The 27,214-nt window shown below is 39.8% G+C and overlaps 3 protein-coding genes and 1 pseudogene across 4 annotated transcripts in view; 2 read left to right on the top strand and 2 right to left on the bottom strand.

Moving 5' to 3' along the window:
• NUP85 (nucleoporin 85) overlaps positions 1-8,948 on the bottom strand; it is a 29,992-nt gene extending 21,044 nt beyond the window's left edge. Inside the window, exons 1-2 of one of the 2 annotated variants that reach the window (XM_010950781.3) lie at positions 8,778-8,948; positions 4,489-4,582 (exon numbers count right to left, since the gene is read on the bottom strand). In XM_010950781.3, the coding sequence (XP_010949083.1) occupies positions 4,489-4,582; positions 8,778-8,810 (127 nt within the window). In that variant the 5' untranslated portion in view covers positions 8,811-8,948. The remainder of the gene's footprint in view (positions 1-4,488; positions 4,583-8,777) is intronic. The other variant, XM_074343666.1, reaches the window with a different exon arrangement.
• On the top strand, positions 1,585-4,476 carry LOC105065659 (small ribosomal subunit protein uS15-like; annotated as a pseudogene).
• LOC123615617 (small ribosomal subunit protein uS2-like) lies at positions 2,701-3,755 on the bottom strand. The gene has a single exon (XM_045513592.2). It carries the CDS (start codon positions 3,667-3,669, stop codon positions 2,782-2,784), a length of 888 nt encoding a protein of 295 aa, XP_045369548.2. The 5' UTR covers positions 3,670-3,755; the 3' UTR covers positions 2,701-2,781.
• Positions 8,949-16,276: 7,328 nt separating the features above from the next.
• On the top strand, positions 16,277-26,529 carry SUMO2 (small ubiquitin like modifier 2). Its single transcript, XM_074343669.1, has 4 exons — positions 16,277-16,440; positions 18,046-18,177; positions 23,413-23,484; positions 25,871-26,529. Exons 1-4 carry the CDS (start codon positions 16,420-16,422, stop codon positions 25,931-25,933), a joined length of 288 nt encoding a protein of 95 aa, XP_074199770.1. The 5' UTR covers positions 16,277-16,419; the 3' UTR covers positions 25,934-26,529.
• Positions 26,530-27,214: the final 685 nt, after the last annotated feature.

The raw sequence follows: 27,214 nt of genomic DNA, 5'->3' as shown, positions 1-27,214 counted from the left end.
GTTTCCCAAGTTGGGGAAGTTTTCAGTGATTATCTCTCCAAAAATTCTCAGGTCCTTTCTCTCTCTCTTCTCTCTCTGGGATCCCTATAATGCAAATATTAGAGTGCTTCATGTTGTCCCAGAGTTCTCTTAAACTATCCTCATTCCTTTTTATTCTTTTTTCTGTTCTGAAGTAGTGATTTCCACTAATCTGTCTTCTAGCTCACTGATCCATTCTTGTCTCATTTAGTCTATTCTTGATTCCTTCTAGTGAGTTATTCATTTCAGTGATTTTGTTCAACTCTGTTTGGGTATTCTTTATATTTTCCAACTCTTTGCTAAAAAACTTCACTCCGTGCATCTACTCTCCTCTTGATTTCTCTGAACATCTTCACCATCATTACTTTAAACTCCTTCTCAGATAAATTGCTTATCTCCTCATCACTTATTTCTTGTGCCTTGGCCTGTGAGATATTCCTTTGCTGCCTTGTATCTGTCTTTCTTTCTATGTGTTTGTGGATTCCTTCCACAGGCTTTGGGATTGTTGTTTTCTTATTTCTAGTATCTGCCCCTGGTGGATGAGGATGGACTAGAGCCTTATGCAGGGTTCCTGGCAGGAGGAGCCGGGGCCTGCCCACTGCTGGGTGAAGCTTGGTCCTGGAATTCTCATGGGTAGGGCCGTGTCTAGAGGACTTTGCGGCTCAGGAAGTCTGCTGTTGGGTGGGGCTGTGTTCCCACCCATTATGTTTGGCCTGAGGCTTCCCTACAGGCTGTTGCGTGGGGCTAGGTCTTGGTGCTAATGATCCAATCAAGATGTCAGCCTCCAGGAAAGCTCATGTAGATTAACACTCCCAGAATGTCCACCACCAGCTTTTATGTCCCCTGAGTGAGCCACAGCTGTCCCCTACATCCCTAGAAGACCCTCCAAGTCTAGAAGGCAGGGCTGGCCCAGGTTCCTATGAAATCACTGCCTCTGCCTTTGGACCTGGTGCACGCGAGATTCCGTGTACACTTCCCAAGTGAATGGAGTCTCTGTTTCCACCAGTCCCCTGGGGCACCTGGCACCAAGCCCCGCTGGCCTTCAAAACCAGATGTCCTGGGGTCTCCTTCTCTTCCCAAGGCCGGAACCCGAGCTGGGGAGCCTGACGTGGGGCTTAGAGCTCTCACTCCTGTGGGAGGGCCTATGAGATTTAACAAATCTTCAGCTTGTGGGTTGCCCACCCAAGGGGTATGGGGCCCAACTGTATCGTGAGCATGCCCCTCCTACCCCTCCTGCTGTGGTTCCCTCTTACAATTTCTAGTTGCAGAAGATCTTTTTTGCTAGGTTCCAGTCTTTTCTCGATGGTTGTTTAGCATTCAGTTGTGGCTTCGTTCTATCCAAACATGAATTTTTAAGCACAAATGTTAATTGTTAGAGTTTACTCAACTCAGCAGCATATTTTGGAACTACCATTCACCTCCATCAACTGAAATATACTGGAAAAAAGAGTAAACTCACTTAATATTAGCCTATGTAAAACTCAATAAATAAGATGAACCTATAGCTGAAGTTTTATATAATCTCAAAGGAAATATTATTTTTATATTACTTTGTACTGACATTACCTCTAAAACAAAGAATCGAGAACTGACTACAAACAATTTTGCAACAGCGATAAAAAGGCTCTATAATGATAAATTATAAACCACCAAACCTGTGGAAACTTCTCATATAACAGCTTCTCAAATAAGTTGTGAAAATGTTCAATGGCTTGTCTTGAATGTGATTTCAACAGATAAAAACAAACAAAAAAGAAAACCTTGAGTTTCCAACAATCGAGGACAAACTAGAAATGTCAATAAGCTTTCCCAGTAAGTAGGGAAAGAGGCCATCCAGACATAGTCACAGAAGTTTCTCTTCTGAGCAATTGCCCCTTTGGCAGATTTTACAGTTCTGCCAAGCTTGAGATCTTCAATACCGACATATCCCATGAATATTAACGACCATGAGGGACAATTATTAAATATAAAATTAAGAAAAACTACATTGCTTAGAAATTACATGAACTAGGAGGGGGGTATAGCTCAAGTGGTAGAGTCCATGCTTAGCATGCATGAGGTCCTAGGTTCAATCCCCAGTACTTCCTCTAAAATAAATAACCTAATTACCTCTCCTATCCAAAACAACAACAAAAAACAAAACAAAAAAAATTACATGAACTGTACAGCATGTAATTTGCCAAAATTATAAGATTTTCATTAGCTCAATCTGCTCCTTATAAAATGAGAAAAACTTCAACAACAACAAAAAAGTGGAAAACCTCCACATTTGGATAGCAAATGCGTCAAAGATTTGCAAGAAAATCTCTTCACACACATTTCCCAAGATTTTTCTCTTGAAAAGAAGGCGGCAAAACCAAGTAACAAGATTTCAGGGATTTTTTTCTGCTGCCTGACCACTGCCATCATGGGTCACATGCACACTCCCAGGAAAGGCCTGTCCCAGTCTGCTCTGCCGTACTGTCACAGCGTCCCCATCTGACTCAAGCTGATGTCTGATGATGTGAAGGAGCAGATCTACAAACTGGCTAAGATGGCCTGACTCCTTTACAAATTGGTGTAATCCTGAGAGATTCACATGGCGTTGCACAAGTATGTTTTGTGAGAGGCAATAAAATCTTGAGGATTCTTAAGTCCAAACGACTTGCTCCTGAGGATCTCTATCATTTATTTTTTTACTAATTTTTTTAAATGGACACAATTTTTAGAAACTTTATTTTCCGTCAACCTATTTCCATTTTAAGAGTTTGTGGAAAGAACAGCTTACGACCACTCCGTGGTTGTTGCAACCCATTTGGTGGCCTGAGCAGTGGGAGCTGCAGACCAGTCTTCAGTGGCGGGCTGAGCACTCCAGTCTTCAGTAGGGAACTGCTGAATAGGCACAGAGGGCACCTGCACGCCTTCAGACCAGTCCACCACCTCAGGCTGAGTAGCAGTGAACTCGGGAGCGGGAGCCGTCCATTCACCCTGAAATTCGTCCTTGGTCACGGCCTTTTCAGCTGCAGCCTGCTCTTCCTTTTCAATCTCTTCAGGATCTCTGTAGAAGTAGAGATCAGGCATGACCTCCCACGGGTGTTCCCGGGAGATGGTGCCATGCATGCACAAAACCTCCCAGGCAAGCATCCACAACATCAGACCCCCTGAGTGAGCTCCCTTGTTGTTGCACGGGATGGCAATGTCCACGCAGCGCAGAGGGGAGTCCGTGTTACACAGGGCGATGGTAGGCAGGTTAACGTAAGATGCCTCAGGGAGAGGCTGGTGGTCAGCCCTGGGATCGGTAACCACCAGAAGTCTCGGCTCCCGGAAAGCTGCCTGGATCTGGTTAGTGAAGGTTCCAGGCGTGAAGCGGCCAGCAATAGGCGTGGCTCCAGTGGCAGCAGCAAACTTCAGCACAGCTCGCTGGCCAGTATTCCTGGAGGCTACGACACTGACATCAGCTGGGTTTTCAATGGCAACAATGGCCCAAGCTGCCAACAGAAGCTTCTCCCAGGTTCTTTTCAGATTTATGATGTAGATGTCATCACTTTTCCTTTTGTAGATGTATTGCTCCATTTGGAAGTCAAGGTTGGTGCCACCTAAGCGAGTTCCTGCTGCAAGGAATTTGAGGACATCCTCCTCCTTCATTTGCAGGACATCAAGGGCTCCGGACATTGTGAAAGTTTCCCTTTAAGTTACGATGGGAATCCAGAACAATGCTGTATGGACCCCTCTCCGGGTAGCACAGAAAAGCTCTATCATTTAATTAAGAAAGCCGTTGCTGTTCAAAAACATCTTTAGAGGGACAGAAAGGATAAAGATGCTAAATTCTGCCTGATTCTGATCAAGAGTCATATTCAGTGGTTGGCTCGATATTGTAAGACCAAACAAGTCCTCCCCACAATTGGAAATACGAGTCATCTACAGCCTCTGCCCTGGTTGCATAAATCTATGTATTCAAGCAATAAAATCACTGCTTAACTAGAAAAAAAAATTTCAGTTTTATCTTGCTGCAAGAGGGAATCCCTGTGCATGTCCAATACCTGATGGAGCTTAGAGAACAAAGCCAAGAACAAGTCATTTCACTCTCCAGCTCATTTGTCCTATATATTAATAGCCTACAGAATTCAATCAAGTTCACAATGATAACACAAAAGTAAGGACTGTGACATTTGCAGAGTTTCACAATGAGGGGACTGCTGCAAAGGGAATTTACTCACTCTGGACAAGAAGGGGGAAAAAGCCTGAAATTTTTAAACATGAAGAAAACTTTTCTTCAACACTAGGAAGACCACTGTTAATTTTTTTTCCTGGACTCAACATCTGCCAGGTCTCATAAATCAATGAAAATCTTAAACAACTAAAAAGTCTCAAAAATGAAAATGGTACAAAATAAGTTCAACAGTTTCATATATCAGCTAGTCAAATCTGAGAGAATAAAGAAAAACCAAATGCGTCAAGATGGATAATCTAAAAGAAAAAAAAAAAAACTACCTTTTTTGTTGAAGGAGGTTTCACACACCAGCATCTCCCCAGGGCCCCAGTCAAAACACATTTGCTTCTTCTGGGAATTCATTCCTGGAATCAACTAGTAAAAATAATAAGGCACAGAAACAGTTATTCTTACTAAAAGTTTTGCCTTCACCTGACTTGAAAATATAATCCTAGAAATCAGTGGTCATGAAAGTTATTAAGTGCTAATCTAGGAACACAGCTGAGTGTGGCTGAGATCAGCCCAGTCTCTTAGACTCTAAATGAACAAATGAGTTATGCTAGGCACCTCAACACAGCCTGCCACTTCTCAAGTGTTGATTAAAAAAAAAAAAGCTATACTTTGATTATTATATTGTAATTAATGTTCTGTAGTTCAGAAAAAGGGAAGTTAAAAAAATTTAAAAGGAGAGGGGAGGATATATCTCAGTGGTAGAGCACGTGCTTAACATGCATGAGGTCCTGAGTTCAATCCCCAGTACATCCATTAAAAAAAAACAAACATAATTACCTACCCACCTAAACTAAAAAAAAAATTTTTTAAAGAATTGAACTGTTTATTCCTCACTAAAAAGATAGAGTCCTTGAATCCCATGGCTTCTGTATCACATCTTTGATGATGACTCAATTTTTCTCTCCAACTCAGACCAATCTGAGTCTCAGCTTCATACATCCAACTGCCTAATCCACACCTTTATAAGTTATCTAATCTCTAGAGCTCTATCCATAACATCAAGAGCCAAAGAGAACTTTTTAAAAACTGAAATATAGTTGATTTACAATGTTGTATTAGTTTCTAGTGTACAGCATAGTGATTCAGTGATACATATTTATTCTTTTTCATAATAGGTTATCACAAGCTACTCAATATAGTTCTCTGTACTATACAGTTGGACCCTGTTGCTTATCTACTTTATATACAGTAGTTTTTATCTACTAATACCAAACTCCTAATTTAGTCTCCCCCTTCCCTTTGGTAACCATAAATTTATTTTCTATGTCTGTGGGTTTGTTTCTGTTTTGTAAATAAATTTATTTGTGTCACTTTTTTTTTTAAGATTCCACATATAAGTGATATATCTGTCTTTCTCTGTCTGACTTACTTCACTTAGTATGATAATCTCTAGGTCTATCCATGTTGCTGCAAATGGCATTATTTCATTACTTTTATGGCTGAGTAGTATTCTGTTGTGTATATCAACTACAACTTGTTTATCCAATCACCTGTCAGGGGACATTTAGGTTGCTTCCCCCAAAAAATACTCCTGATGCTCATTCCCAAACCTCATTCTACTCCCCCAGCGGGACAAAGCATTCCCCAACTATTAAGAGTAATCCTTGATTCTCTTTTCCTCATCACCTGTGTCCAATCTATCAGTAAACCCTGTTCCACCCTTAAATAAGCCTGAATCCAACCACTTACCACTTCTACTAGCCTAATACAAGCCATTGTCAACTCTCATCTGGACCACTGCTTTTCTTACATGGTTATTACCTTAAATAGATAAAAGCTCACAAGGGCAGAGGACTCTAGCATTCTCATTTACTGCCTAGAAGAGACTCTAGCACAAAGTTGGCACTCCATAAATATTGTTGGCAGACAATGAATTTGGCTGGCAATAGTCTGATCTCGAGACAAATGCATCCAGTTCTTAGGAGGGGCTAATACAGTCATTCAACAGCTAAGCAATGTTAATTAAGCCTTTTTCTGTGCTGGGCTCTAGAACACAACAATAAGTAATACGTTCTCTGCCCTCCAGAAGCTAGCAGTTTACTGAGGAAGACCAGTATGCAAGCAGGCAGTAAGTTAGAAAAATGGTAAGGCGGAGGTACCCACAAAAGATCTATTTTACAGACTCTTAGTGGATAAGTAGGGCAGGCAAGCGGGGAGCATTATATGCACAGTGATGTTGAAGCAAATGGGTATCCATCTGCAAAAAATGAACCTCATACCACAGACAAAAACTCACTAAAAATTAGTCACAGACACAAACGTAGAGCAATCTATAAAACTTGAAAAGCACAGTAGAAAATCTTTCTGACCTTAAAGTAAGCAAAAATGGATGTGACACAAAAAGCACAAACTGTGGAAGAAAATTTTATATATTGAACTTGATCAAAATTAAAAACTTTTGCTCTTCATAAGATGCTGTTAAGAAAATGAAAAGGCAAGCCGCAGACTGGGAGAAAATGTCTGCAAAATATATATTTGATATCCAGAATACATAAAGAACTCTTATAATTCATTAATTAAAAAAAAAACCCAGTAACAAAATGGGCAAAAGATTTGACACTTTATCAAAGATATACAAATGGTCTAGATAAGCACATTAAAAGATGCTCAATATCTTTCATTATGAGGGGAATACAAATCAAAATGATGAGCTACCACTATATACCCACTAAAATGGCAATGTTGCTAAAATTATAGACTGATCATATAACGACCTGATGAGGATATGGAACTGGAACTCTCATACGTTGCTGGCGCAAAAAAAAAAAAAAAAAAAAAAAGTATAACCACTTTGGAGAACTGACAGTTTATTTTAGCTAAATATGCCTCTGTCTTATAATCCAACAATTCCACTTCTAGGTATTTATGCAGAAACAAACAAACAAACAAAAAAGGCAACATGAACTGCATCTTACATTTCTTAAGAGTCCTTGAACTAAAAGGATAAGACCACTGATCTAGAAAAACTACAAGATTATTCTAACTCCCTATTTTGAATCTATACTTAACACATCCCTGAATCTGCTAATTACTAACTGCACATCGATAAGAGGAAGCAGCTGCATGAAAAGCAGACACAACTGCTATAAAAGGTGACTTAATGGTGTTCAGGATTATTCATCAGCCTCTTGCGAGTATGTTTAGAGTAAGCCCAAACAACAGATTAACACTCAAATATAGACATGACTGAGCCTGAACTTGCAGAGTTGAGGTTCAGATTCTAGACTGTGGAGTTCTGCCAAGATAATGCCCCCTCTGAGAGGCTACCGGTTTCCTACCTGGTCTCCCCAACATCAATGTAAAGCTGGATTATCACAAGTCAATCATCACTACTCAGAATAAATATAAGCTTAGATCATTTTCATTCCATTTGTAAACACATGGCTCATTGTCACAGTCCAATATCATAGTAGTGGCTCTCCGGGGTTGCACAGGGTACTGGGAATGCTCCCCCATCCAAAGATTCTAACATAGGTGAAGGAAGGAAAAGCAAGGTAATATGTTTGAAAAAGTTCCAGTGATTCTGATAGTCTAATTTTTCTTCCTGCAAAACACTGACACAGTCCTTAAAAACATTTAATATTTAAGGTACTTTACACAGCATTAAAAGTTAACACATTAAAGCATATAGCAGTAAGCTTTATAGAGTTTAACAACCCAAATAAACTGCTATTTAATACAGGGATGTCTCCTTTTATCCAGTTAGCTTTGGAATGACTTCTGTTTTCAATTTTTGGTTTTGTCAGATACTGGTTTGCAATCTGATGGCTTTAGCTGAAAACTGTAGGCATCTTAACTTTCTAAGAAACAAAAAACACAAGGCCAGGCTACCTGCAGGTTAGTGGGGCTTAGAGGTTACCAAGAGCTAACAGGTGCAGAGCAAGCCTTAAGGACAGACAGAAATATCTAACCTCGTCAAGAATGTCAGGAAAGGCTTTCCTGTCAAAGAGCTAATGGAGCTGCATGTGAAAAATGAGCAGGAGATAAATCTACGTGAGAAGAAAAGAGCATTCCAGGCAGGGGGAACGGTAGGTATCTTGTACCTAAAAGCCATAAATCACAGATCATCCACACCTGACATGCTCTTTTCAGAGTTCAAACTGAATCGAAAGCAAACAGATCAATAAAACCAGGAATAGACTACAGAGAGAATAAATACGTTTAGTAAACCTTAGGCCAGCTCAAGCAGCTGGCTTTAAGCTCAAGGCGCTGCGAAGTGAAGCTTAGTTCGGCTGGAAGGAAAAATGCCCCAGTTTCTCTGCTTGGTCCGAGCCCGCTCATTCAAGCATGAATCCAACAGAAAAAGAGAAGTAGGAAGGTAAGGAAGACATGGCACAAAAAGGGATGGAGTGGGCCTCCGAGGCCAGGTATTTTGAGCATACAAAGGGGCAGAAACCCAGCGACCACTGCGACCCAAACACGGGTACCCAGTTTATGTGACTTCCGGGCGATGGCAACTGAACCGAGTGAGGGGAGGGGACGAGCACCTCGCAGTTGGCAAGGAAGCCTTCAGTGACGAAACGGACCCAATCCTCGGACCTCTAAGACAATGACTTACAGTGACTGTCGGCTCGCCGTCAAGCTCCTCCATAGCGCCGCACCTCAGCCGCCTGGACCCCTCAGCGCCGCCACGGCTCTCACTCAGGACTCCCGCTCAGAGGCAGCTGCGAGAGAGGACCTTAAATTGGCTGCCGTCTGAGCGCCTCCTGCACTGCCTGCAGGCCCCAACCACCAAGGCTGCAGGGGGCTTCTCCTCTTGGCCACAACCACCCCGCTGCGGCACTCTACACGTGTCCCTCCCTCCTGGCCTCGACAATGCGACAGGGAAAACAGCGCCAGGGGCAGCGTATCCTCACAGTAACGCTTTCGCCAGATCAGGCGCCGCCGGGGACAACCCCGAGCCGGGCAGAGAGAAGGCCCCCAGAGACGGCGGGAGCGGCGGCGATGCAGCTGCGCGTGCGCGGGCAAAGGCTGGCTCTTGGGTTTGTTGCGGGCGTGAGCGAGCCCTCCACCTCTCCTGACTCTGGCTTTACTCCCTGCTTCTTGGTCTGCAGGTTAGCGTCGTCGCCGCTGTTTCTCTGAGTGGTGTCCTTGGCAAGAGGGTCCCGTTGTTCAATCGGGCTTGTGTACGAAGGTAGTCGCCGTCACTCCCACCCCAAAAAGCTCAAGAGGCATGGGGACAAAATAGATGCAGCTGAAACAACTGAGAAATCGAAACAGCTGGGCTTAATTGAACACAAATACTGTTGTTATCTCACCAAAGAAAAGCAGGAAAAAACACTCAAATAAGGGAATCCCAGGTCTTGTTAAGGAAAACCTCAAAAGTGCTCCGGTAACAATAGTAGTTTTTTGTTTGTTTTGTTTTGCTTTGTTGGAGGGAGGTCCAATAGGACCTCTCTTGAAATTTTATTTCAAATAATTTCAAAACACAAGGTATATGAATTTTAGTATATAGTATATATAACAAAAACTTCTCAACCTCCACACTATTGACATTTGCGCCAGATAATTCTGTGTTGTGAGAGCTGTCCTGTGAGTTGCAGGATGTTTAGCAGAATCCGTAGCCTCTATCCACTAGATGCCAATAATACCCCTCAAGAATTGTGACAAGCAAAAATGTCTCTAGCGGGTAGGGGCAGGGGGGACAGGATGAAGGCACTCAAAAGATACAAACTCCCAGTTACAAGATAAATCAGTAGTAGGGATGTAATGTACAGCATGACAAATATAATTAACTCTGCTGTATGTTATACATGGAAATTGTTAAGAGTAAATCCCAAGAGTTTTCATCACAAGGAAAAAATTTTATTTCTTTAATTTTGTATCTATGTGAGGTGACAGATGTTCACTAAACCTATTGTGGGTATCATTTCATGATGTATATAAATCAAATCATTTTTATGTACACCTTAAACTTATACAGTGCTGTATGTCAATTATATCTCAACAAAACTGGAAGAAAAAAATGTCTCTAGTATTCCCAATATCCCCTAGGGGGCAAAATCACCTCTGTTAAGAGCTACTGTCATGGATATTCAAACTACAGAGGCACAGCTAAGTAAATACAATAGCAATGAGATATTCACCTATTTAGAAGAATTACAAAGACTGAGAAGAACATGGAAAAGTCAAGAAGTTTTAAAATGTACACCTCTTTGTCCCCATAATTACACTTCTAGGAAATAATTAAGAGGGACATTTTGAATAATCACCAAAAAAAGAGGAAATAACAAATGTCTTACTGTTAGAGAAGGCTTATGCAATCATTAAAAGGTAGTTGTAGCGAACTTTTATAGATAAAATTCAGTAATATTTTGTTAAGAACTTTCTCAATTTTGTAAATATTTAAAGTTATCAATATTTACATAGAAAAAAAGACTGGCTCATGTATAACTGAAAAATTGTGCTCTTCACTGGAATTTGACACAACATTGTAAAATGATTATAACTCATAAAATGTAAAAAAAAAAAAAGACTGGCAAGAATGAGTATTATTACTCTTATAATCAGAAAAAGTTAAAAAAAGTTAAAAAAAGAAAAAAAAGAAAAAGTTATCTTTTAGCATGTTTACCACACAATTTTAAATTTAAAAGCAAACCCAAAATTGTGCATTTGTACAATCATATAAAAAAATTTACCTGTGGATAAAGATTGGAAATTAAAATAGGTAAGTATTGTGTTATAGGAATGTGAATTAAAATTTTTTATTTTGTAATATATATTTTTTCTTTTAAATATATTTTACTGATGGGGGAGGGTATAGCTCAAGTGGTAGAGTGCATGCTTAGCATGCAAGAGGTCCTGGGTTCAATCTCCAGTACCTACATTAAAGCAAACAAACAAAAACTAATAATAAACAAATAGACCTAATAACCTCCTCCACACCAAAAAGTATATATTTTTTACTGATAAATGTTTTAAGTACAAATAGAGATACATACATATGTACACATACGTGAATAAAGCCATATTTGTAAAAACCTGTCTTATAACTCTATAAATGTACATCCAGCCACGTAAGACTTTAAATTGAGACATAAAATTATAAATGTGACAAATTTATTATTGGAAGAGTTAAAGCTGCTCTAGGGGGAGGGTATAGCTCAAGCGGTAGAGCGCATGCTTAGCAAGCACAAGGTCCTGGGTTCAATCCCCAGTACCTCCATTGAAAAACTAAATAAATAAACCTAATTACCTACCCCCTGCAAAAAAAAAAAAAAAAAGAAAAAAAGCTGCTCTGGCCCTGTGGTTCTCAAACTTTAGTGAACTTCAGAATTATCTACAGTGCTTGTTAAACCACTGATTCCTGGGCTCTACCCCAGAGCTTCTAATTCAGTAGGCCTCGGCTGGGGCCCGGGTTCCCAGGTGAAGGTGATATTGTTGCCCAGGGGACCATCCTTTGAGAACCATCCTTCCAACTCTGTCTTTTACAGTGAGAGTAATCAAGCACAAACAGGAATTTGAAGAGGACAGCTATTATGTATATTTGGCCCAACTGCAAAATATAAACTTTGTTCAGTTTGTTTCTGTTCGTTTTATACAGCTTCAAGTCATTGGGCCCTTCTCAAATCCAGTAATGGATGCAGGAGTAGGACTGGAGCATTTCATGGGGTTAGAAGAACTTGAAATTGTGATACCAGAGTAGAGACTGCATAATTGACAGTTTACCTGACAGGAACCCTAACAGAAGCATTTTTGGTATTCTTATGCCAAGTATTATGTTACTATTGCACCAATAATTCAATGAACATTTATCAAGGACTAGCTCTCAGGACCTTGTTATTTGCTGAGACTAAGAAACTGAAAAGCAACGATACTTGCCCTCAAAAAGCTTACAGGGCCATTCTCAATTTGTACAATATGTATATTTTATTCAGTGAATGTATTGTGAAAAGGAACAATATTTCCCTACATGGTACACCCCAGCTGACACATTCAAAGTGAAATAAAGAGTGTGTACCTAGAATGCAGAGGTCCTGGTACCTCCCCAGTACCTCCATTAAAAGAAATAAGTAAACCTAATAAACCTAATTACTCCCCCCTTCCCCACCCCCCAAAAAGTGAACTGTGCCAAGTCCTTGACTTTGACTGTTTGTGCAGTCTTGGGTCCCACCTTCTTTGCCATGACCCCAAGGATAGAAAGTTGGAAGGTTTCCACAATATCACCGTTCTCTCTCCAGATTTCTTGCAGTATTCAGGGACTGAGTATTCAGTACTCCTGCAGGATTCACAGAGAGAGCTCAAGTACTCAACCAAAAAAAATTGTTAGAATGTGAGGAAATTTGATGGTATAAACTACACACAGCTTAGTCATCTGTATTATAAGTTTTATGTGTTTCTCAGGGTTTGGGACAAGGATTTCAAGCTCTAAACACTTTCTGTGATTCTTGTTTTCCTGCCCCTTTTAGGAATGATGTGTTTTCTTTGGCATCTGACCCTGAGGAATACATTCTGGCTGGTTCCCCTTATTCTTACCTTCTACTTCCTTTGATGTTTAATTATTCAATTATTGATATTTAATTAGGTTTCTAGAGGAATTAGGCCTTTCTTGGTGAAAACTGCTCAATACACAACTCCCTCATTCATTTCTTCATGGGCCTATTAGGATCCAGAAACTGAGCTGGGTGTTCAGAACTGTAAACAAGACAGACTGCTCTCATGGAACTGCCACTTGACAACCAAACAAAAATTGAATCAAAACAATTTGACTGGTGCTCCTAACATTAGTCTAGGATTTTTTTTTCTGCTTGTTTTCTCTCTGAGGCCTTCCATAGGAGCCTGGATGCAGTCCTATGGTAATTAAGCTGTCTGAGCTCTGAGTCAGAAAGCCTGAGTTCTCCTAGCTTTGCCACTTCAAGTTGGGTGACCAAGTTGCCCAGCCTTTCTATGTCTCAATTTCATCACTGTAAAATGGGGATAATAGTAACAGAGGCTTTGTGAGGATTAAAGGCTTGGCACAGAATTGCCACATAATAATCACTCAATTAATGTTTGCTACAGTTCGTTTTTATATACTACTCCTTGCACTTTCTTTTTCCAGACCACTCTTTTCCAGGGCACAGCCACCCCCTTTCCGCACACCTATGAATATGATAGAGGGATAAACTTAACATTGGGAAATTTCTATCTTTTTACCATTTTTTTCCCCTGGAAATTGGAAAGAGACTCAATATACAGTTTTAGTAGATTCCTTAGGCTCAGGTCACAGAATTCCAGTTTGTCACTGGAACATATATTGCTCACACGTTTGAATATGCTTAACTACTTTTTATAGAATTCCTCCTTTGCCTGAAGGTGATTTTGTAATTTAGCATAACTTTGGGGGGGGGATATTGTAGGACACATGTCACCCAGAAGCTAATGACTAAAAACCATTTGATTATTAGAGTCCCCCACATTTTACTGAGGGGGAGTTTAACATGACATATTTCTCTCTGATGGTTCTGCAGTCCTACAAGCCTGGGAAGATGTGTGGTGGCATCAGAAGACCTGGGTTCAAGAGAGCAAGGATAGCATCTCCTTTTCTTTCCCTACAGTACGTGGCACAGCGCCCAGCATTTTCATTCCCTGGCATATAGTAGGAGTTAATTTAACACTACTTGCTAGCTGTGTGATAATAGGCAAGTTACTTAACTCTTCTGAGCCTCAGTAACAAATATATCCACTTGGAAGTGTTTGTATAAGAAAAAAAAAAGTGCTGATATTAGTAAAGCCCCACTCAGTGCCCAACACATGGCAGTTGGTTCTCTTCCCCTTTCACTTCTTGCATATTTCCTACCCTTCCCGTTCTGCACCCCCCCACCCCAATTATAAGTTATTTAATAAGTCAGGGACTTGTCCTTCTTTCTCTGCCCAATGCCTAGCACAGGATCTTACCCAAAGTGATAGTTTCAATTTATTCACTCACACAGTGAATCTTTACCCATTGAAAATGCTCAAAAGCTTAGAGAGCAGGTACATTCAGAGACCCCAAGTAATTGAATATAACCGAAGCAGAGGCTTCCAGGAGGAAGTGATAGAAAAGTGCTAGAATGGTTAGCCTGCACTAGCTCTCAAAGGGCTCTGTAGGTCTTATGAGAATTTTGGACTTTCTCCTGTAAGGCAGAGGATTGCCATTGAACCAAGGAGTGACAGAAACTTCACTTATTTTGTTTTTTATTTTAGAATGGTTTGTGGTTCTCAGACTTCAGACTTTAGTGTCCTTAAGAGGCACCAGGTAAGCTTGTTAAAAAGGGAGATTCCAGAGCCACACTGCCCAAGAATATGCATTTAAACCAGGATCCTGGATGATTCTGATTCATTTAAATATTCAGACACAAGTCAGACATACCACAAAACAAAAAGACCAGTTAGGAGGCTATTGCAGTAGCCCTGGGAAGATCTGACTTGAACTTAGCCTTCCCCTGCCTCCCCTGATCAATTTGACTTTCTAGGCCTGCTCTGCATCTAAGGTCTCAAGCTTCCTCTATCCCTTAGAGGACCAGCTGGCACCTGGGCAAGTCTAGTGTAGCCCAGAGACTGGACAGAGGCTGAAGAGAAGTAGACAGATTTGATAGGTATTAAAAAGGTGCAGTAGACAAGAATTGGAGATTGACTGTATGGGGAATGTGAGAAAGTCAAGGATGCCCCGTGGCTTTTTGGCTTGGAGGAATGTTACAATGGTTTATCATTCAGTGAACCTTGAACTTCAAAGAGAGGGGCCAGATGGGGAAGTAAATTGAAGAATTTTAGTTGAGATTTCCTGAGCTTGAGGTTCCTCTAGTTCATCCAAGTGGAGATGTTCAGAAGTCAGTTGAATTTATACATTGGAAGTTTGGAAAAAACTCTGGACTAGAAATCTAGATATGAGAATCACAAGCAAATAGATGGTAACGGAAGTAGTTGAAATTATCCCAGGAGAGGGAATAGAATGGGAAGAGAAACGAGATAAAACCCAGGGAACATTTAAGGAAAGGGCTGAGGAAGAAAATAATTGCAAAGGGATCAGGGCCAGGTCAGAGTCACAGTCCAGAGTCATAGGGAGGGAGTTCAAGAGGAGTGCAGAACTGGGAAACATCCTGGATTCAGCAAAGAATTCTGCCGTGACCTTGTAGAAAGCAGTTTGAGTGGAGCCGTGGGGACAGCACCAGATTGCAGGGGATTTAGGAGTGAGTGGGAGGTGAGGGAGTGAGGACAGCTGGCGTGGACATTTTTTCAAGATGTTTGGCCAAGAAAGGAGAGAGATATCAGAAGGAACTAGAATTGAGAATCTTTTTCTACGCTAACCCAGGCTTAGGAAATAATCGATGAAATCTACGGAGAGGAGCGGGAAAGATCCACAGCGCGGATGTCAGGATTGGTAAGACAGGAAAGATCTACTTCTGAACCGGATGTAAGAAGGAAATGATTGGTTTGGAAGCTTGATGTTGGGTACTTCTCTCTGGATTCGGCTTCCTCTTGGAGGTTGGGAGCCGGGCCATGAGTAAGGAGTTTGTAGGATGAACCTTTTTCCTCATAGACAAAGTATAGGCTTTCCAGGGGGACGGAAGCAGTCACTGCACTAAGGCAAGAGCCTGCTGCGAAGCTGGTTGAGGCTGAATCTTTCAAATTCAAGGAGTAAGAGGCTGACTGAGAGGGAATGTGATGTTCCTCTGACCGTGAGGAAAGCTGCATTTAGGCCACCGAACAAGAGGTTTTTGTCACAGAACCTCACGCTGGGGCTTTGATTTAGGCTCCCCTTTCCTTGCCTAGTCTGTCTGCCTTCCCCGGCCTGTGTCTCACGTCTAGGCCTCAAGCCTCCTCGTCCCCACCGAGGACCAGCTGGAAGCCATTTTGATTAAGCTCCACCACAGAAGGAGGACAATACAGCCCCGCCCAGAGCCAGGCGCGCCCCCGCGGCGGGCCGGGTGCGCGTGTCCGCGCCTCTTCCCGCCGGCCTGGCGGGCGCCGGGCCCAGGCCGGGGCGGCGCGGGGCGGGGGGTGGGGGTGGTTATGTAAGCGTTGCGCGCTCCCGCGAGGCGGCATCCAATGAGAGGCCCCGGCGGCTCGTGCTCGCGCACGCAGGGTGGGGGGAGGGAGCGCACGACGTGCGCGCGCCCTCTCCCTCCTCCACCGCTGCCGCCTCCTTCTTCTGCCGCTCCTGGTGCTGCTTGTGTGCTCGTTCGGTGCGGACCTGGTACCTCTTTTGTGAAGCGGTAGCTGAGGAGACTCCGGCGCTCGCCATGGCCGACGAAAAGCCCAAGGTGAGCTCGGCGCCGGCCTCCTCGCCTCGCCGCGCGGCCGGGGTCACGGCGCGGGCCGGGGTCCGGCCCGAGCCCGCCGCGGACTCCCCGCGCCTTCCCGGGCCCCCCACGGGGCGGCCGCGGCTCAGGCCCGGGCGCTCCGCGCCATTTTCCTCCCTCCCCTCTTCCTCCCGCCCGCGCCGGAGGAGGCCCCATCGCCCTCCCCCGCCCCCGGCCGCCTCGGAGTGCGCGCCGGGCGCGAGTTGGGCGGGCGAATCGCGGACGCCCGCGGGCCCACCGGCCGCGAGCGAGGCTTCTCGGGTCCGGCCGCCGGGGCGCGCGTGACGAGGGGCGTTAGGGCGCGCGGTGTCCCCACCTTCCGCGGACCCCTCGCCGGGCGTTGCCGCCTCCGTGGTGGAGGGGAGTTCCCTCCGCCCCGGGCTTCCCCACTCAGGGTTGGGGGCCGCGGGCACCTGGGGACCCCTGCCCCGGGCCTCCGTGGCGGGCTAAGGGCTCGGGCAGAATCAATGGGCTGCCGATGGGTGGGAAGCCGGATGCCCGTCAGGCCGTCGTGAGGGGCCGGGGCTTGGGGGTTTCCCGGGGAGTATTTCCCACTTTAATGGTCTCAGGATCCCCCGGGGGGGGGATTGGCAGGGGCTTTTCCCTGTGTGCCAAAGAAACTCTAACCTACCGAGACCATGTGGTTTTGGGAAGTTGGAGGCAGATGTACGAGCAGAGACTTTGTAGGGCTTAACTTTTTAACGCGGGTTTTGAGGCATCAGGAGCCTTTTCCCTAGAGCACTAGGGTACACACTTCTTCCTGGCACTCGGGACTTTCTTTGGTTTGTTTTGTTACATCCTCCTCCCCCTTCCTTTCTGAAGTGGTCTGGGGTCTACAAAATTCCTTCCGCACTTGATTTTGGTGAACTTCAGATTGGGTCGAAATCTACAGGGAAGACTTGGAATAAAACTGCATTTGACTCATGTCAACAAAGGGGAGGGGAGAATAAGCTTTTAACTAAAAATAAACAAAAATGAAACTACTCATAGAGGCGAACGTTAGTAGTGGTTCTGAGTTAATGCCGCTGCTCCGGAGAGAAAGTATATTCCTTAATTAGTTGGGTTTTTTTAAATGTAGTTTGAGATTTGTTATTAAACTGATTCTGGTAACTTTTTAACAAGAGATTTGTGGTGAGTTTTGAATTGCAAGCTGTAGATTTTTTTTTCTTGCATTCTGTACTTAAAGCACTTTGAAGGGAGAAATGATGCTTATTTTTAATCTTTTTAGGGGAAAGGTATATTTTGAGTGACATAAAATATGTCATTTGTAAAAACTCAGATTCAAGAAGGCACTGCAGTAAATTGAGTGGGACCCATCTTTAAAAATCGATTGTTGACACATGGTATTGGTTGTAGGCTGCTGTTTCTACGACAGCTATTTAATATTGTTACTTCAGGATTTCTCATCTTTCGGATTGATTTCAGCAGCTGAAAACAGCTGTATGTTCTTTTATCACACAAAATGAGAAACCTGTTGATTTCTGAAGCAACTTGGGCTGCTGCTGCTTTAAAAATTGTTTCTCACATCTTCCAAATTATTTCCAACTTTTACTTTTCTTTCAACAGGAAGGAGTCAAGACTGAGAACAACGATCATATTAATTTGAAGGTGGCGGGACAGGATGGTTCTGTGGTGCAGTTTAAGATTAAGAGGCATACACCACTTAGTAAACTAATGAAAGCCTATTGTGAACGACAGGTGAGGAACTGACATGTGTACTTCCACTGAATAAAACTGATTTAAAAAAAAAAAAAAACCCAAACCTTATTTTCTTGAAAATAGGAATTAGACTAACATAATATTATCTTTGATAGCATGAATATGCAGTTATATACTTGACATCAGTTTTATCATACACTTGGTTTGTTGATTCTTTGTGAAAACCCTTAGGATGGTTTGGTTAACATCATATATGATTCTAGTTCTATGCCAAAAATGCATCAAATTATTTTCACAACATGTAGTCTGTTTTCAAGGGGGTGTAATTTTACTTTTATAAGAAAATAAGAATGAATTTGGTAAAATTTCTTGTCAGGCTCCCTTTTTTGAAAAATCCACTTAAGTTTGTTTTGTGTCAAAACAGTTTATTTTGACTATTTTAACCATTTGGAAATAAAATTTAAGGTTAAGGATTCCTGTATGTAAAAGTGTAATATTTTCTTTTTACACTAGTGATACAGGTCAAGAGACTTAACTCCTGAGCCAAGCATAAATGTACCTATATTATAAGGACATTTGAATTTTATTCAGAAAATAGTAAATAGACATCAAGAAGAGGAAGTAAAAGTGAATAGACTGGGAGGTAAACTCAAACTACACAAAGAAGCTTCCTTTGGCGATGTTGAGTCTGTAACAATACAAAGACAACTTTAAAGATGACTTTTGCAAATATAACAAAAACTCTGGTAGATTCATTAATCCTGCAGTAACCTGGCAGAAGTATTTTTCTTGTTTGACCCTGAATGTATAATACTATAAAAGTTTAGAAAATTGTTTTGTTAGACTAAAGCAACTTATCTACATTGCAAATTGCCCTCCTAAAAATAGTCTCAAAATAGAATAAGGTTAAGACCTCTAGAAGTTGGGAAATTTTAGTTTGAGTTGACTTCCTCCATGAGACCTAAGGGCTTTTAAAGAAACTTCTTTTTGAGTTTGAACTAAGAAAAGGTTGATGTGTGAAGATAAAAAAATTATAACCACAGTATTTTCTTAAGAGAATTATCTTGAGAATAGAATTATTTTATCTTTACATGTCAACTTTCTCATAGTTCCCTTACAAAAGATACGATCTTCTGTATACTCATTTAAATAATTTTGGTGAAATATTCTTAACAATTAGTGAATGTGTACTTATTAATTGTGCTAAAGAATTTTTGCGCTGGCATCGTCCCTATTTGAACGCTAGTGCCCCTTCAGGTTTCGGGAGAATTTTAAAAGGTAATCATTTTGTGGAACTTTTATGTAGCAAAATCTTATACAAATAGAAACTCATCCTTAGATTTGGTGGCTTAAAAAAAATTCTCTGTATATCTTGCATAGCTTTTCTCTAATTATTACAGAATTTCAGCTTTAAATGGTTGTGTTTTTCAACACTTCTGTGAAAACTTTCGAACTTAGAGTCAAGTTAAAAGAACTTTACATTGAATACCCATGAGCCTACTACCTAAGTTAACCATTAACAGTTTACTGTATATATCTATTGATACTCTTTATCCACCCTAAAATGGTCATATTTAAGCCTTCCCATATTGTAGGGCCCCCAAAGGAGCTTTTTGTCTGATATTTAGCAGTTTCCTATATGCATTATACCATTTTGCCAGAAAAACCAAAACGTAGCCCATGCTTTGTAGTCCAGATTATCCTTACAGGAAATTGTCCTGTAAGATCTAGTTAGTGGATCAGTCAAGAATTTGGGAGGCTTCCTACTATGTTAAAATAAATTTACTGTATTACCCAGTGTAAATAAAGTTTTCCTTGAAGTTTTTCCATTATTAGGCATAAGGTTGGGATTATATTTGACTAAACTGGTTGAGGCCACTCTTAACTTGCAGTAGAGGGAGAACAACATTGGTAATCCATAGAAAACATAATTCCACTACATAGCTGTTGGAATGCAAATATGATTTGAAGATACTATCCAGGAAGAATGTGGACAGATATTTATTCCTATTTTCCTCTTAAATTGGTAATTATGTCAGAATTTTGAGTGAAACAAGTTTTCAAATGGTTTCTCTGATTCTGGGGAAGAGGGAGTTGAAGTGTCATCTAATTGGGCTGATTTCCCTGCTTTTTAAGTGTAGGTACAGACTATCAAAAGACTGAAATATTTACCCAATCTAATTTGCACGGCTAAAGTTTTTTTGGCAGGTGGGAATTCTTGACCAAAAATTTCCCATCAAGATTAATTGACTGCTCATATTTACTTTCTGATGAACTCATTTGGCATTGTATCTCTGGAGGAGTTCCAGTGAATGCCTAAGAGGCATCTCAAACTAAACATGTAAAAGAGGACCCTTAATTCTACTAGAAATCTTTCTCTGGTGTCCTGACTCAATAAATAGCACCATTCTACAGATAATTGTAAGGTCAAGACCTCAGGGGCCTTCTTGATGATACTTCATAACTCAAAGTCCATCAGCAAATTCTGTTCTCCATCTAAACCTGTGCTGTCCAGTACAATAGCCACAAGCCACAGGTGACTGTTCACCACTTGAAATGTGGCTAGTACAAATGAAGATGTGCTATAAAGTGTAAAAATGTCAGTCATCTGCTGAAATGATATTTTGAAGATGCTGAATTAGAACGTTTTTATTAAACTTACCTATTTTTTAACTTCTTAATGTGGCAACTAGAAAACTTAAAATTACATATGTGGCTCACATATTTCTATTGGATAGTGCTAAGCCCTCAACTATTTCATTCTATGCTTGCTCAGTTACTATCTCAGAGACTTCTCTGGTTCATTCTGAGTACCCTTGTTCCCCATCACTCAATCCTCTCACTCTTTTGTTCTTGTGTTTTTGATTTGTTTTTTGCATTGATTGTGGTCTGTATTTGCACTAAAATGTAAGTTCTATGGGCATAGGACCTTTTTGTTCACTATTTCTCTACAGCCTAGACAAATACCTGGCATATAGAATGTGTTCACATGCTTGTAAAACGATAGAGAACATTCAAACTGGCATCTCCAGAGGTTGGTTTCTAAATAAGTTTTTCATTCATGTGTAGAATTAGAGTTTGCCAGCTTTATATCAGCCACATATCCTTCAGCTGAGTGCTTACAATTCCATTTTAGTGTGGATTTGCCCTAACATTGTTTATTGGAGTATCAGGTGGTTTCAGAGAGCGCAGATTCTTTGGTTTAGTACACTTCATTGGTGTGAAGTGAAAAATGGGGACCCAGTGGGGCATAACTCCAAAGCTCAGGGATGAGATTTGTACAGAAGAGGAAACCAAATACTGGTTTAATGTAAATTCATTGTTTGAATTTACATGGTTTATGGAATCTTAAAGGCAAGTTTCCTGAATTTTGGACTTTTGATCTCTGGCAAAATAAAAGCTTTTATTGATAAGGAGAAGCATAAAAACAGGTGGCAATAAAGGAATATAATTTGCTTATGTTCTCCTGGCCCTGCCTTCCCCCCAGCATATAGAAAGTGCTTAGTATTTTGTTGAAGCAAGGAGTCTCCAATGGCGTATTTGCGAATATATAATACTTAGTGATTAATGACTTGATGTTGAATTATTGGTTGCTTTGTGTAATTGCAAATTTAATTTGAATGTCATGAGGAGTGAATTAAGGTTATGGATGTCACCTACCTGGTGAGGGATTGCTTGTACTCCTCAAGACAAGGGCTAATCTGAAAGTGGTATGTGTTAAAGACTAGAGTTTTAAAGGAAAGCAATATGATCTTCATGTGGCAAGTGGTTTTAAAGGGCAATTCAGTGAATCCTTGTTAAGGGAATACAGGTGTTAAACTTTATACTTTGTGTTAGTATCTTTAGTCCTAGGAACTCAGTTTAATTTTCTCTTAAATATCAGTTGAAACAGGGAGTTTGTAACAATAATTATAGTTTGTAATTTGAGCATGATACAAGAGTGACTTTGTAAGATGCTTCCCAGAAAGCTATTTTTCAAGTTAATGTACTTACAGCATACTTCCAAAGTACTTTATTTTCCTATCTTGTTCTCACATGGCTGCAGTTACTAACAGCTTTGCTGTTTAGCTCCTTTCCCCTTCTCCCTATTCCTCTTCTCCCCATTCCTGTGTCAGGTAGGTAATGCTAGATAAATAAAACATTGGGAGTCCCCTTGGCAGAAGGGCATGCCATTTATCTCTTAAAATACATATAAAATCTTCTTGAAACTAAACTCTAGTAATTTTTATTTTTAATTTTTTTAACAGAGGTACTGGGGATTGAACCCAGGACCTCATGCATGCTAAGCATGCAGTCTACCACTGAGCTATACCCACCCCCATAGTAATAGAACTTTTTAATTTCCTTTTTGTAATAAAGCTCCCCAACTTAGTAGCTTTATGTTTATTAAATAAAAAACAGAAGATGAAGCATGGTTAGATGAATATTGCTTTTTATCCATTTTATTCCTTTAGTATGTAGCACTTAAACCATGTGCAAGAGATACAGTATATAACTAAGTCTAGATTCCTATCCCTCCTAGAGCTAATTTTCTAATAAAAGGTTGACAAATAATAATTGCACATTTTGGTAAGTACTAAGAAGAAAATTAAAAAGCAAGTGCTTCTTTTGAGCTATTCCAGGAATTTCATGGATGTAGATTGTGGTCTCATGGATGGTCTTAGGAACCAGTTATTGCCTTGTGTTCTGGTGGAAATGTCCTGACTGTCAAAGTATAAGAACTTGTGAAATAAGTCTGTGCTGCGCCTGCCATTGTGCTGGGTTAGGACTTAGGTTGCTTTTACAGAGTGGTAGAAATGTTTGGTTAGACATGAAGATAAGGTAGCTTTTAGGCAAAGTTTTATTTTAATCTTTACACTTTTTTAGGTGACTTCAGTTTTCATTAGTGTTAAGGTTTTTTTCCTTTTGGATCATTCTTTAACACGCGTTGAGGAATGTTGCTGTGTGCCTGTGTTACTTTAAATTTCCTTTCAGTATCTTTCTCACTCATTTAAATGCACTCTTTGACTCAAGGTATGATCTACTCAAGCCTGCAGAAGCTATGGTCTCAAAAGAAATTACAGCTTTTTTAAAAGAACTTTTTTAAGAAAAATATTTTTCCAAAGAAATTTACACATTGAGTTTAAAGAAACTGATAATCACTCCAAATTATTTAACCAACATAGAAATGGTAACATATCTCTCTTTTAATACAGTCATGGCCAAATAATACGCATATAGTTTTAGTTCTTACTGTTTCTATGCATTCTTACTGCTTTTAAACTCTTTGTCCAGGGTTTGTCAATGAGGCAGATCAGATTCCGATTTGATGGGCAGCCAATCAATGAAACAGACACACCTGCACAGGTAAAAATTTCTTTGGGCTTATTGGAAAATTTGATGTTTTTGTAATTTTCTCAAGAGCTTTATTTATGAACTTCTAGACATTGGAATATAGTTCTTTACCATAGTTCATAGGTGTGTAAAATATGGCCAAAAGGGAACAGAAAGAAAAAAAAAAGGAATAGATTCTGGAACTGCCAATGGTTTTTAGATATCTGGTTATCACTTTAAATAAAGTTAGTAAGTCATTTAGTTACTTTAACCCATATTTTTTCCCTCTTGCCAGCATCATTTGGAAAAAATAATTCAAATTTCTGTCTGTTTCTTCAGAAGGTTGTTTTCCTTTTGTTTTCGTTGCTACAGCTCTTACTTATGCTCAGGGTTCCCCACAAGTGGTTGGTTGATGGTTGATCCTAACCATTTTAGCTCCTTATGCTGAATTACCTTTTACCTGTACTTCTGAACTGAAGGGAACTAGTGGCTCTAACTACAGGTCTCTTGATAGTTTATGTTTAACAGTGAGGGCTTTCCAAACCCCAACTACAAAAGATTGTCTGATTCCTTAATCTCTTGACATTTCACTTCAGTTGTTCTTTCACTTTGTAAGGAATCGCCTGGGCTGTCTTCTATAGCAGAATTTTTTTGTCTTTGTTTTTCTTACCTTCTCAAATTCTACTGAAGACTTCCACTTTTGGAAAAAAAATACTTTGATAGAAATTTAAGTTGGAGCCCTTGGACCTTTAAATTTGTTTTATTCCCCCCATAAAAACTGAAAAGCGATAAATATGGTATGAATAAAGCAGCACATTCAGATTGTGGTTTTGTTGATAATCTTCAAAAATTAGAAATGTCTATGAGTTGTACTTAAGGGAAGACTGTTTTGAAGAAATTTCCATTGGCGAGTTTCAAAGAAGCAATTACAGTGTGTAGCCAGCCACAAGGGGGAGCTGAAGTCTCTTGATGAATGAGAGAAAAAGTTCTCTCGTATTCTTTGAAGGCATTTAAAGTTTCACTATAAAATTTAACCTTTCAGTAGTTTCATTTCAGTGGATAGGCTGAAGATCAGTTTTGATAGTTTTAAAAGAATAAAAGGAACACATTATGCTAAACTCCAATGATAATGTATTTTCTGTCTTTTGAAGCCCTCACCCACCACAAAAAAAAAGTTCTGGAACTTGTCTTTTATGCAGTTGCAAATATTAAATTGTGAAGGATTTGTTCAGAACTGCATTATAAAATCTTCAAATTGAATTTGAAATTGAACTCATTTTAGCATTTGAAATTGCATTCATTTTAGAGTGAAATTAATTCATTTTAGAATTGTTCTCCCAGTATTTATTAAATAGAGGAATTGTGATAATTTAGAACATCTTAGCAGTCAGTTTTAATAGCAATATAATTATCATGTACCCATCATTCTGTTAGGTACTTTACTTTCTTTGACTCTTAATTCTCATCATTGAATGCTGTCCCATTTTACAAAAGAGAGAATTGAGACTTAGGGCTAAAACATTAAGATAGTAATGACTACTTTTAGTATATTTGAACTTCATTAGAAACAATTCCCTTTTTTGTCTTTGGTGCCCAAGGTGGTGGTTTTATCTTCAAAAATAACCAGCTTTTAGGAAGAATTTTTCATGGGTGATTATCAGCCTAATAAATTGTTACAAAGTTTATTTACTATGCCATATGTACCAAGATCTATCTATCGTCGACATTGTTTTGTGTATAATGTCTAGGTAGTGAACCTTGTAAACTGAATAGCGTTTTAAATTTTAATTTTTTTAACGTCTCTTTTTGTCCATATCTCTTTCCCTACTGCATAGTGGTAACCACTGTTTTGTGCATAGACAAGGATATTTTCATGTTATACACATACATGGAAACTTAAAATACACAAATGGAATCATACTATAAGCTGTTGCTGCCTAGTTTTAAAATTTTTTTAGCCTGACACAGTAAGGGGTATTTCCATTTCTGCACATGTAAATCTACTTGTTCTTTAATAACAGCTACAAGATGTTTTATGTATGAATGTAACATTTCTTTGGGTTTCTATTGATATTTAGGTTATTTTCAGTCTTTTGCTCATCTATACAACATTGCAGTGAGATCCTTTATACACATTACTCTTATTTTCAGTAATTAAAGGTGAAATGATTTAACTCATGGACATACTCAGCTTTTTAACTCAAAAACTTAGTTTTCTATAGTCTTCATAAAAAAGAAGACCACGTGAAAAATTATTTAAATCTAAGCTTGATTCTACTTTAAGCTATGGGACATCTAAATAATGAACACTGGAATTGGGTGAAACTTGTGCAATTTTTCAGGATATTTAAGTCAGATAGTTATAAATTTTAAGAGCTGAATAACCAATGGCCGATTTGTTTTTTCCCGTTTATGCTAGTTGGAAATGGAGGATGAAGATACAATTGATGTGTTCCAGCAGCAGACAGGAGGTGTCTACTAAAAAGGGAACCTACTACTTTACTCCAGAATTCTGTTGCTCCAGACCAAGAAGACATTCTCAATTAGAAGACGGCAATTTGGTTCCACCACATCCTGACTACTACAGTATAGTTTTCTCTATTCTTTCATTTTCCCTTTCCCCATTCCTTTATTGTACATAAAGTAACTGGTGTATGTGCACAAGCATATTGCATTTTTTTTTAAACTAAATGGCCAATGGTATGTTTTGATCGACATCAAATGGAGATGGGATGGGGAAAAATACTGGTTCTGTGAAAATACCCCCTTTCTCCATTAGTGGCATGCTCATTCAGCTCTTATCTTTATATTCCAGTAAGTTATTTTGCGCTCACTGTTTAACAAAAAAAGAACAACATAAAAATCCTTGCATACCTTGTTGGATTGGAGAATTTTAATGTTTTTCATTTATCATTGTAAAACCAAGGACAATTTTATAACTTTTTTGTACGTAGCTGTTACATGTAGGGCAATCTGTCTTTAAGTAGGGATAAATTACTCTAAAAGAAATGAATCCTAGATAGTTTTCCCTTCAAGTCAAGTGTCTTGTTGTTTAAATAAACTTCTTGTTTAAAATGAGCTGTTTTCTTTATTCTGAGGAATATTAAATAGAAAGTTGAAGCTTAGGAAAAAATATGACCTGAATAGACACCTGCTAGAAGAAAGAAAGAAAGTTATTTTGCATTTCTGACAGACTAATGCAAAACAGAGAATAACAAAGTTATATAAATGACTAGCAACGAATGTTTCAGCTTCCTCTCTGTTCAAAAAGTTTAGGCAGTTCCAAATATGCAACTTCACTAGCAAAAAAATTGGTTCATCATGTTGTGGATTTACTCGTGTGTGTGTGTGTGTGTTTCTTTTGTAACCACTACTTGAGGCAAAGTGGGTTAGTAATACAGCTAGGAAAAAAATTATTTTGCTAATTTTACTGATAAATCACTTCATCATTCTAAACCACATTTTGTCTCATGGTAAATCTTCCCTAACCTAAAAATAGAGATTTTATTCCTTATTTGAGGATGTTGAGGGACAGAAAATATTTACCTACATATATCCATTTTTACAGCCTTAAATATATAGGGCACTGCTGTTTTTAAATTCAAGTGTATGGGGAAAGATAACAGCCACAGTACGAATAAACAAGATATTAGAGCTGGAAAGATATGTAAAGATCATCTAATTTTAATCCGTTTTAAAGATGAGGCTGAGGTCCAGAGGGTTATTTATCACACATGGTTCTAAAAGTGGGACTAGAAATAAG

This window comes from Camelus bactrianus, chromosome 16 (genome assembly GCF_048773025.1).
Source record: "Camelus bactrianus isolate YW-2024 breed Bactrian camel chromosome 16, ASM4877302v1, whole genome shotgun sequence".
Taxonomy (NCBI): Eukaryota; Metazoa; Chordata; class Mammalia; order Artiodactyla; family Camelidae; genus Camelus; species Camelus bactrianus.
This window is presented reverse-complemented; position numbering and strand designations above follow the sequence as displayed.

Bases quoted from the DNA above. Each gene is read 5' to 3' on its own strand.
- LOC123615617 (XM_045513592.2), bottom strand. From the start codon at position 3,669: ATGTCCGGAGCCCTTGATGTCCTGCAAATGAAGGAGGAGGATGTCCTC.
- SUMO2 (XM_074343669.1), top strand. From the start codon at position 16,420: ATGGCCGACGAAAAGCCCAAG. The intron at 18,178-23,412 runs GTGAGGAACTGA...CTCTTTGTCCAG, and splicing joins AAGCCTATTGTGAACGACAG to GGTTTGTCAATGAGGCAGAT. The intron at 23,485-25,870 runs GTAAAAATTTCT...CGTTTATGCTAG, and splicing joins AAACAGACACACCTGCACAG to TTGGAAATGGAGGATGAAGA.